This window comes from Cynoglossus semilaevis, chromosome Z (genome assembly GCF_000523025.1).
Source record: "Cynoglossus semilaevis isolate Cse_v1.0 chromosome Z, Cse_v1.0, whole genome shotgun sequence".
Lineage (NCBI taxonomy): Eukaryota > Metazoa > Chordata > Actinopteri > Pleuronectiformes > Cynoglossidae > Cynoglossus > Cynoglossus semilaevis.
The window spans coordinates 1129974-1142405 of NC_024328.1; the positions used below are offsets into that span (position 1 = coordinate 1129974).

Sequence of the window (12432 nt, forward strand, 5' to 3'; positions counted from 1 at the left end):
CACGCTGTCCACAGTTTCCTCCTGAGTGCTGACCTGCACTGCTCCTTTAATATTGGTGACAGCTAATACACTTCTAAATGATCAGTTATTATCTCAGGGGCCTCGTCCACAGGGCCCCACTGATTCCAAAGGTCACTCCTCTATCTCTCAGTATTGATTAAGTAAGGCCTGTTAACATGGCTCTGAGCCTTACTGAAAGTGAAGATTGCCACTCACACATTTCCATCTCCCTTCTCAGGCAGCGGAATGGGCTCCATTTAAAAGGCTCTTTGACTCTGACACTGCCCCAGTAAATACAGCAGAGCAGGAGCATTATAGAGTTGCCAATAAGGAATCCGACGTTTTAAAAATATGCTGAGGACCGACACACAGACATGTTAGTGTGCCATTATGCCACTTCAGAACAGGTCTACAAATTAACAATATGGAAAGTAAAAACAGATAGACTCGTAGATTAGTGGCAGTTCCAGCAAAAGAAAAATACAAACGAATAAAATCAACCAAATCCTGGTAAAAAAAATGTTAAAACATATTAAGTCAAAGAATGAATTTTAGTTGCAATTACATTTTATTTTAGGGCAGTGAAGGCATCACTGTCTTTACTCAGCCTATGCCAGAAACCTTAACACAATTGGCCAAACAGATGCTAAATGAATGTTAACCATAGGTGATGTGCTACAGTAATGGCCTTCAATGGGTCATTAAAAAAAGCTGAGCACAAACCTTAAAATTAATTTTTATTTATTTTGAGACCTCGTCCTCATCTGTGGGAATTGGTGACACAGACAGGAAATCCTGCAGCCAACTTTGTCAAGGACATTCGCCAATATATGCATTTTCTGTTGTGTTAATTTTGATTTCTTTCCTTCTTTTACAGTTATACGAGTTGGACGAGGATGAGAAGCGCAAAGAGTTTCTAGACGACCTATTCAGCTTCATGCAGAAACGAGGTAAGTGACCCTCAGGCAAACAACAACAGCCCACAGTGTGTGTCGGTGTGCAGTGGTGAACTGTGCCCATGTGGCTCTCCAGCAGCATTGTTCATTTTTAGTTTGTTTTCCTCAAAGCAAGGATTGGTCAGTGTTTAGCTTTTCATAATGTGAGGAAGTGTAGCAGCCAGCTAAAAGAAGGATAAAAGGCACAGGCAGCTACAATGAGGCTCTACATTTAGGACCAGGAGACTGGTGGGCCACCACAGGTTTTGTTTTCCTGAAATCTCCCCCTGTACAATACATTCTTACCTGTCCGCCTTGGACTTTGTATATACAGTATATATATATATATATATATGGAGCATTACATAACTGTTTCTCTGTTTTTGCCATTTTATTTAATTGATGCAGTATGAATTCTGAATAGGTTTAAATAAATACAAATCTATATAAACAGATAGCAATAAAAAAAGACAACTTAAAATGACATGTTCAGAATGACTTTCTTTTAATATTTCCAGTTGGTTATTATTATTATTATTATTACTATTATTATTATTACATAATAATAATAATAATAATAATAATAATAGAACAACTAAACAAAAAGATAAATTAAATCAACTGATATGAACTGATACTAACTATTTACCTTGGTTGCCTGCTGCAATTTAAAAGAACATTTTGAAGTTGTAACATTTGATTTCAGCTCATTTTTGCAATTAAATAAAGCAAAAACTGACCATCAGTGTGGCGGCAGCAGTTGTGTGCAATTCTGCAGTGGCACCTCCAGGAAAGCTCACTCTGATGGAGTAATGATGGAGTTGGGAGGCCACTTGGGCTTTGGAGACAGTATGGATTGTTGTTGGAGCGCTCAATTAGAGATTGATTTTGGACTTAGTGTAGGGAGACATTGTCAGTGCCAAGCAGATCAGCAGCCTATCTCCACCGCAGGCCTCTGACAAGTGTGATCAGAGTGGAAGACTCCTCCAAATATCCTAATCAATGTTCCTGTGAAAATGTTGCTGTCATTCTGCACTGACAAGTCAGAGCACAGCATGGTCGCCTGAGGCAGAAAGAGTGGAGGAGAGTGTGTTCACAAATCCTTCCACTTTATAGGTAAAAGTCACCTTCCAATAACAATAATAAGAGGGCTCAGAGATTTGGTTTCTTACACTGTGTCTAAAGTGAGTGAGAATGTGACTTGTTGACATTTTTTACATTTGAACTCGTAGTGCTGCTGTCAGATCATTAGGAATGTAGTCTAGCCAACTGGATTGGGTTGAGTCTCCTAGGTGACAATAGACTTGAGATGCCTAGAAGCAACCAGGCTTGTTAAGCATACTCAAAGAGACTTATAAATCATTGAACGCTATCAAAGGTACAAGTCGCCCAGATGAAAAAAGTGGTGTAACCTTGTGTCTTACATTTTTCCTTTCGCAAGGGAAAATGGTTCAGTAAGATTTTTATAGACAGGTCTTCTCGAAGAAAGTGTCTTGATCTGCTGAAAGCAGTAGAACATTATTACTGAGTCCTGTCCGAGGTTTTATGGTAGAAAGTGTGTTTCCTGGTTATACAACAACAAACTGGCCCTGCCTAAAAGCTTTGGAAGAGACAGACTATTTTCAAACTTCTGGTTTTCTCCTTCTGGCTTATCTTGGTTTTTGTAAAATAAACTAGATTTGTTAATGGTTTTTTAAAAGAATAATTCTGTGTCCTTTAAAACCAACTGAACTGGCTTAACAAAAAAGTGGACTTGCTTCCAGTAACCAAAGTCTTCAGTTCAAAAACCAAGGCTTTGGGAACTTTCCTAGTTGAACAATGGTTTGAAAATATTTTTTAATTTTTTTTTCTAATTATTAGATTTTTTTCAAATGTAATAATGCTAGGCTATAGACTGTAGCCATTGAATGTGTTGTTATTTTGTTAATTATTTTGGCTAATTATTATCCTTGGTAATAATCACTCTTGATTGAACAGAACACAGGTTTTCTTCTCCTCTGCTCTGTTCTGAGAAACCTTGATGCATGAATTTAGTGTTGCTTCTTTACACATTTGTAGCCTTAAAAGCAGAAACATGAAGTCCTGGCTGAGAGATTCCATCAAACGCAGAGCAAACAATGGTTGTGATGGCTTCCTTTGTGTGGTGATAAATACCCAAGGTGATTTACTGTTGCCCCAGGGTTGGGCTTATTAATTGATTATTATCTCCAAGGGTTACCAATCAGCACTTTTTTTTTCTTCAACAACTTTTGTCCACACCTAACGACTTCAGAATATAATGTTGTAGAAGAAAAGGCTGCAGGAGAGTAGCTTTAATAAATGACCAGGTGATCGATTGCCGTGACACTAAATATTCCTCCTGTGCTGCTGCTTCACTCAAGGTGTTTTTTCCATTTCTGATCGTGTTTTTCACTTTATATTTGCCCTGTAAACTGATAAAATAACCTCAGAGTAATTAATAAAGTTGTTCTTCTGCTGATTCTTTTGAACAGTTAAAACCTACATTCAAACATACAGCTTTAAGATGTAGTTAGAAGTAGCACAGCAGTACAGGTTTACGCCACTGCTTCTATAAGCAGCAAAGTTACCCCCTAGTGGCCAGGAAACAAAACAGCTTTCCAGTCTTAACCTTTCATTCATTTGCTAGCTGACATATAGGAAAAAAATACATACTTTTTGCTTTTGATTCATCACTGCCAACCATGTTTTATTTGTTAAAACATACAAACTGGAGTGCAGCTATATATATATATATATATTAAGTCGACAGACGACAGACAAAATAAAAGAAAGAAACTTAAATTTGCAGTCGTACTAGAATTAAAGGGTTATAATTACAGGTGGTTCTTGTGTGATACACATAATATGTGGTATTCTGCATGGTGGTTAGTTTTATGCCTTTTCTGTTAGTTTTAGTGTCAGTCATCTTTTGTTTCGTTATGTTTTTTTTCTGCTGCACCTTTATAGCCAAAAGATGAGAATATTTTCAAAGCCAGTTCAACGGCATTTAATACAATCACATGAAACACCCTTTGTTTTGTTAGAATATACATTTAAATGATTTTTGAATTCAAAAATCAAATTGTAATTGGTCAAAGTGGATTTCAACTCATATTTTTCTAATATTTGACCCCAAATTTACATTGTATCTTTACACCCCGTCCAGTTTAAACTCTGGGGTGAAACCTCCTGCTCTGTCATGCACATTCAGTCCCAGTGATGTTTGGGTCTCACCGTCCTCTTTTCACCCATGAAGTCAAACAAATCAGATGAACTGTCGGTTTCCCATGTGACGTCGCATTAATCGTTCATTTTGTGGCTTAAAAGAGCAAAGTCAATGAGGAGGAGAAATTCTCATCCCATTATCGGCTCAGTGCAAAGTGAACACGTCAGCGATGAAGCCAAGCATAAAGATGATTATTGCGCTACTCGGAGCTCCTGATGCTCCACATTGTCCCAATTACAAAATGGACACAACTGTGAGTGTTGTGCGAAGTGGATTTCTTCCACCTTGTCCACCATCGCTCATTGTCATAATGATACATGGGCTGATTAGATATTTTCCGCTGACAAAGGTTTTAGTCCTCACTCTTTTATTCCTTATATCTCTTTCAAGGAATCAGAGGGACAAATACATCACCCTCTGTATTGAACGCGCATAAATCTTGTTTTAAGAGGCTTGTCTCTTCTCAGAATCTGTCAGACAAAGGCTGAGACTTTTATTTATTACCTCAATCCTTGTTTGGATGGCTATTGTGTCTTCAACAAAATAATAGTTTTATAGATTAGCGTGGATACAGCAGCTCTTCAGCTGCTCACCACAGTCAGGACTAATAAAGAGCAGCCGTAAAGAAGGCCGGGATCCTTTTGTTTTTCTTTAGAACTCAGTGAAATAAAAGTGTCTATTAAAAGTTTGCTTAAATGTTAGCCATAAATTATCTGTCATGTTCTGACTTTTGTGCACATCACAGAATGTACAGTAAAACTGTTGTTCTGTATTTCCCAAAAACAGATGCAAAAAAAAGAAAAAAAAGAAAATTGAACATTGTGGTCATGTTGTTGGTGAAGTTAAATATTTATAGTTCCTGCTTTTTTACCTTTACTAGCAGACATTTATTAACTGGCCAAAATAGCTACTAAGAACTTTTTTTACCAACTATTCCTGTAACATTTCTGTCTATTTTATCAGTATTTCTGTTTACTTACTATACATTTGGGGCAGTGGTAAAGGAAGCTGACTTGGGTCCAGAAGGCTTCAGGTTTTAGTCCACCAGCTGCCAAGTTACCACTGAGGTGCTCTGAGCATGGCACTGTGCTCTTAAAGCTGCTCACTGTTCACTTTGGTGATGGGTTAAAAGCAGTGGTGTGCTGTGGCACAATGACAAGGAGTTCACTTTCCTAAAACATAATCAGTCAATGCAAAGCAGCATGTGTTTTGCAATACATTACATTTGTAACTTTTTTGTGGCTCCATGTGTCTGTTTAATTAATTTGATCAGATTTGATTTAAAACATAAAATTGAAGAAGAAGAAGCTGGTCCAATGCAATAGCAAATGGAGTATCTGCTTTGGCAATAAGACTCATGAGAAAATATTACATAAGGTCAATGGTTATCATGCAACGAAGCCTTGTTATGTAAGCTCTTAAAAACGGGATGTGAATAATTGGCTTTGACAATAAAGTGGTGCAAAAGAGAATTGAATTGAGTACTGCTTTTTTTAAAAACAAGTCATTTTTTTTCTGTTTCTCTCAAGGTTTCAGCTAAAACCAAGTACAATTATTAAAAAAGGCATTAATTGGCATTAAGCAGCTCTATAAAAGTAGAGAATTCAGAATAAATACTGTAAAATTGCAGAACCTGAAATATATATATATATATATATATATATATATATATATATATATATATATATATATATATATATATATATATATATTTCTACATACACCATCCTTACCACTCACTTTCTTAGGACTTACGAGCATGTCTTCGAGTAAATCTTTGCTTCGAGATACGAGCACACCTAAGTGGCCGAGCACTCGGAGCAGCCCACGCCGCCTCACTCGTGATTTTCTTTCTATTTTGTGCATTGTTCTTCATAATAGTGATGAGTCCTAAAAAGGTGAGTGGTAAGGATGGTAGATAGAAGAAGAAACACATGATGACCATGGAAATAAAGCATGAAATTGCCGATAAATATGAGAGTGGTGCCCACTAAAGAAAGAATACAAATCAAAAAAATAAAAATTAATAAAAAATAGAAAAGTTTAAAAAGAAATACGTAAGCTAAGGTAATTCTACGTTTAAGTAAGTCACAAAGTGTACGGGTAAGGTACGCTATGGAATCATGTGTCTTCGTACTCTTTCTCCAAAAGAAAAGTCTTAATACAATATACACATATACATGTAATAAAAACAAAATCCCACTCAAAGCTAATCTAGCCAGGGTTATCTTATTGTTGCTTCAATCTCATCATAAATCTGCAAACTTTATGGTAAGGAATTTGCAGTCTGGGATTAATGTTTAAAGTTAGTTGTGTTTGGTTGTATTTGTTTCAAAATAGTGTAAAATCATCATCTCACAGCGCTACTGGACGTACACACACAGCTGGCTAATGTAGCTTCACCTCTTTGACTTTGTCTGGAGATAAGGTATAAAGAGTGTAGTACTTTTGCACTAGATTAATACAACTTCATTCAGAGTCCCCTTCCCCCCCAAAGTAATGGAAAACACTATGCAATAATTGTTGTCTACTTTTCTCTAAAGGTCATTTACCCAGAGTCAGATTGTTGTGCGTTACACATGAGCCGTTACACCATTACTCACCACTGTTGTCAAAGCCGGTTCATTCAGCTCAAGTCATCTTTTTGTCCAAATCCAGCCTCCTGTGCACTTTCCTCCACTGTGCAGCTTCAGACCTACTGCTCTGCCATTTATCTTGAGGGAGAGGGGGGGACATCAATCCTTTGTTTTAATAGTGTCTCATCCGTTCACATGCCAGCACCACAAAATGAAGCCGTAATTACTGGCCTTAATTGATGTGGTTTTACCACCTCAGACGATACTTCAGAGCGCCCCCCTCTCCCCCTCACGGTATGGGCCCCACTGCTGTTGTTTGCACTATATTTCTGCAGCTATTGATCGCTATTATGGTAAATCCGATGGCCACAATGGAACTCTATCAGCAAAATGCAGGTTAATTATCTCAGGGTCAAGCACTTTGGAATCTTCACAAAGAGCTGCTCGTTCTCTCTTTATTGCTTCACATTAAGTTGCAGATACAAATTATTATCCCAGTTCCTTTATTTTGCTAATAAGGGATGGCTTGGCTGTCATTAGTAGAAGGTGACCTCATTTTTTAACACAGTTTGAAGTCAAAAATAAAGAGAACATTGGGAGAACATTTTTTTCTTTCCTTTGTGAAGCATTTATTTTCATTTAGCAGCTGTTATACACATTTTGTTCTACACTGTGTGTTTGGTATTTTTCATGTAATTTTAAATGGGATTTGTAAATGCTATACAGTGATTAAACAATCCATTGGTTGTTACTGTAGCAATTTTTTCCAAAAATATCATGTAAATTGACATTTTAGAATTGCAAGTGTGGACTCTTCTTTTGCCTGTAGTACCACTTCTGACCAGCAGAGAGAGTTAACATATTTTTTCCTTACTATCACTATTGTGAAGCTCCTTCTTGAATGTCATATTTATTCTATTTTTATTTGAACTCTGAACACATGAAGATAATAGTCCTTTTTGGCTCCACCATGGCTGATTTCTGACAGTAAGTTAGTGGTGGATTATGGAAAAATCCTGATTTCAATTGTAGTTTAGAAGGGTAAAAGGTGCAATTTATTTACTATTTTACACTAAAATCAAATAAAAAATGCAATTAAAGTGGTAGATAATAAAACAGATGGATGTAGTTGTAAGATTTTTGTGGTACATATCCAGATCTTTCATTAAAGATTTACATTGTTTTTTTATTGTTTAACAGTGAAGCAGTTGGAAGCCCAGCTTTAAAAAGATGAAACTTTACAACAAGTCGTATAAAAAAGGGACAACTTCGTCACTTGTGGAGAGGCTACATTTAAAATGTCATAAAAAACTTCTCGTATGAGTTTTACTTCCTGCCGCTAACAGCTGTCAGACATTTGACTGGCTTGAGATAAATTGGCTTTATAAGACGGGGCAGAAGCCTATTGATGAGAGGAACCAAAGTTAATGGAATTGATTGTGGATATTGTGTTTGCTTTCTGCAGGGACTCCAGTGAATCGGATTCCTATCATGGCCAAGCAGGTGTTGGATCTCTACATGCTCTACAAGCTCGTCACAGAAAAGGGCGGCTTAGTGGAAGTCATCAATAAGAAAATATGGCGTGAGATCACCAAAGGCCTTAACCTCCCTACCTCCATTACTAGTGCAGCTTTCACTCTCCGAACACAGTGAGTACCAGCAGGGATGTGATAACCCCAGAGATGACTGATAACCAGTGCGCGCGCGCACACACACACACACACACACACACACAGACATCCAAGTGTGGCCACCGTGAGTAGAAACTGTTATTTGGTGATTAATGTTGGTTGGTCAGGTGTTGTGATTAATATATGACCATCTCTTTTCTTCACTTCACTGTCACAACTGATGACATGTCCGTGCAGGTGAAAAAGCCCAGTCATCATATGTGGGCTCTTCAGCAGCCAGTAAGTGCTGTGAGTCAGTGTAATAATAGTGTTGGACGTGGCCTGGTAATTAAAGTGATAGTTTGGGTTTTATTGCTCTGTGGTTACATGAGAAACCAACACAGAGTCAGCATTTACTAGACAGGAAGCAGATGAACTCCCAGACTGGCGCTCATTGACAATTAAAATGTAAAATAATTCACACTTAATGCTGATTTTTGTTTTTCCTGGAATTTGGTGCAGGAAAAAAAACTACATGTAGACATGGTTGTGTATTTTGTGCAGTGTAGAGTGTATAGTTTATAGTGTGGTGTCAATCACAATATTATATTTTATATTCCAACTATGTTTGCTTTTTAAAAGTTCGTTTAAAATGTCAGTTTATGCCTGTAGAGACATTTTGCAGTTGGGCTACACAGAGGTAGTGTGGTTAGTGCTCCTGCCATACAGCATAAAGGTCACTGCTGGTTTGCTGGTTCTATTCCCTCTCAATATGGAGTATGTTCATCATGATCAAGTTGTTTCTCCTGGTTTCCTCCCACAGTCCAAAAATAAATTAGGCTCCAGGTGATTGTGTGTGTTTTTACATCTCCATATGTGATTCTAAGATTGACAGGTGAACAACCCAGGTTGGACCCATTTTTGGTTTATTCCGTTGTCTGACTGGCTTTGAGTTTGTTTATGTTAACCTCCAAAAACCACACAAACCAGAGTCACCTCTGAACACACTGTCAAAACAGCAGTAGACTTTAGGTTGAATATCTATCCATCCATCCATTTTTATCTGCTTATTCATAAACTGGTCGCAGGGGCAGCAGTCTCTATGACCTCCACCCAAATCACATTGCACCGTACCAACCCCCCTAAACCTTCCTGCACTGGGAAGGTTCCTGTAGTGCAGTAGTGCACTTCCTGCACTACTCACGGTGGTGAGTCCACCACCGTGAGTCCACTGGAAGGTACCAACTGCCCTAACTCGGATTTGATCTTGCCCAGGAGGTGAACCCTGGGGTTCCACACCAATGACAGAGACATTGCCTCTGGGCCAAAGCGCCACGGTTGAATATTCACGACTGTATTAATGTCACCCACATGACTAAAAAACAAAACAAAAAAAGGAAAAGAAAAGTCAACCTTTGTTTTGTTTACATAAACCTTGCCTCAACATAGATCATGGATAATGGATCACCACCAACATTATTTGCTTTATTAGAGCCATGACTGATTCCAGCTTTATTAACAATGGATGATGAAGATTTCCTCCTGTCTCTAAACTAATGTATTCATTTATTTATAGTTGATAATTATTTTTCGTATGTATGCTGGAATATGGCAGAGGTCACTTTGTTCTCAGGGACAAGTCTCCAAGGAAAATTAGGTTTGTGCCATTTCTCACCTCAATTATGGAAACTGCTCTTGTCGTCTCCACCATGTCTAAGAAATCAGCTCACGAAGGGAAAAGTCAACTGTAACCTGGTTATTTTAACTGTGTGCTCACAGGCTGATTGTAGCTGTCAGAGGTGTACAGCCTGATTTATATCAGGTCGCTCCACACTTTCCATACGTTTCTTACATTAGAGTTTTTTTTACCATATTTTTGTTGGTTTTATGGATTACATTTATAGGACACTAGTATCACACAAACACTGCTGCTCTAAATTTGTACATATTTAATACCACTGTAATCAACAGCTGGGTTTTCTTATGGCAAGGGCAACATTTACATATTTATATATAAATCATTATGTTTAAAATGCTGTTTTGAAAAATCATTTGGAAAACACCTTTGACATCTTTGTTGTCCTCGTTTCCTCCACTCCTACTCCCCCTGCTCCTCATCCTTTCTACAGGTATATGAAGTACCTCTACCCCTACGAATGTGCAAAGCGGGGACTCAGCTCCCCCGGTGAGCTTCAGGCAGCTATTGACAGCAACCGGCGGGAAGGCCGTCGGCAGAGCTACGGCTCAGCCATCTTCAACTACTCTCCCGTGGGCACCCCGAGCCTCCTGTCCTCACCAAAAATACAGATGTCCCACCTTCCCACTCTCACGCACAACAGCGCCCACATTGCCCAGGTGCCTGTCATCAAAAAAGGTAGAGTGTCACAGTTAACAAACTTTTACAAATAATAATAACAATAAATAATGATCAGTGCAGGAATTCCATACTAATACTTAAATTATTGTAATTGTAGGAATTAACAGAATAGTTTTTGACACAATGTAATAGTGTGTTCAGTTGACCTCACATTTGTACCTATTACAGGAATACATTTAAGCAATTCAGAATCCAGTTGGTCAGAAAGAACACACACAGTCTTTCTCTGTATTTTCTAGCTGAATAAATTGTTTCATGCATTTTCTAATAACAGTTAATAATAAATGTTTACTGTATCAATCATTTTCAGAGCCCTGCAGCTCTGGTACAACACACGGAACAAACTATGTATAACTTGTTAACAGCATATTTTAAAAAGATCAAGTAAACTTGAGTTCTTTAGGAACTTAACTCAAGGTTGCAGGTAAAATAAAAATCCTACAGTAGATTATATAATTAGATATGTAATTCAGGATTTTGTAGATCTTTTCTATGTGATATTGGTGCTTTTTTTCTCTTATCACACAATTACATAGGCAGCAGCGTTACATGGAGAAGAGTCATTTGAATAAATGTCATCAATTACATTCAGTCATGCATTAAAGAGGTTCCTAAATTTTTTTTCTCTCACTGTGATTCATTTCCTCCTTTTTAAAAATACTAAGCCAGTTTTGCACATGTTGGATTACAGAGATCGCAGCTTCTTATTTTCAGAAATTGTTGCACGATTACAAGCAGCCTAAGCAGAAGTCGGTGTGTGTCGCTATGTCTGAAATCGATTTCACAATAGGTGTCCATATTTCCAGCTAGTCACCCCCTCATGCACACACATACAAAACATGCATGTAGCTTGTGGACAGTATGGTCATTATTTCAAGGAGGAAACATCTTGCAGAACTTCCTCTTATTAACGCTGCTAATTTCACATAGACACATATGCACCGCCAAGAGCACGAGGAGCTGTGGGATTGCAGCTGCTGTAGCGTGCCACCAATCAGACATCTCACACGCACACAAACACACACACCTTCAAACAGATACACACACACCTTCGGAGGGAATTAATGAAAACCAGCAGCATCATAAGAAATAGAACAGTGAGAATCTTTATAATAATAAATATAATAAAGAGACATTACCAAATCAAATGTGTGGTTCAGTGCTTGTGGAAAAAGCATATTTAGAAAATGTTCTTTTACACTGATTATTTTACTAGTATTTCTACTTTTGTTAAAAAAGTTTGTTTTTTTAAATGAAGCCAGAAATCTGTCTTACATTAAATAACTCTTACTCGAGGTTTTTTTATTTTACTAGACCTAAACTAAGCAAACCACAGGGGAACATATTTTTTATTGTTTTTATAGACAAAATATTTTCAAGAAAATCTTTAATTATATTTGGCCCGATCAATCATATCAAATGTGTACTAGAGTTGTCCCGTCAGTATACAGCCTCTATATACTAGCAGGATTTGTAGTATTAGCAGTAATTAGTTTGTTGTTGGCCGTGAAAAAATCATTTATATTAAAAGGAACTGGAAAGGCCCCACTGTGAATTTGAGTTTGAAACCCCTGACCGAACCGGTCTATAGCCTGGTCTTACACTAAGCAGGTTAAATTATTCCAGCTTGGTGTTTAGAAATCTTAGATAGTGGTTAACTTGGCTAATGATTTCCTAATGTTTGTATTGTATTTCCCTCTAGAAGAGC

The 12432-nt window shown here is 37.6% G+C and overlaps 1 protein-coding gene across 1 annotated transcript in view; it reads left to right on the plus strand.

The window, feature by feature from the left end:
- Nucleotides 1-12432, plus strand: part of arid3c (AT rich interactive domain 3C (BRIGHT-like)) — a 57027-nt gene that overhangs the window by 36359 nt on the left and 8236 nt on the right. Inside the window, exons 3-6 of the mRNA XM_025053400.1 lie at nt 878-950; nt 8203-8386; nt 10477-10721; nt 11416-11477. Coding sequence (XP_024909168.1) covers nt 878-950; nt 8203-8386; nt 10477-10721; nt 11416-11477 — 564 coding nt within the window. The remainder of the gene's footprint in view (nt 1-877; nt 951-8202; nt 8387-10476; nt 10722-11415; nt 11478-12432) is intronic.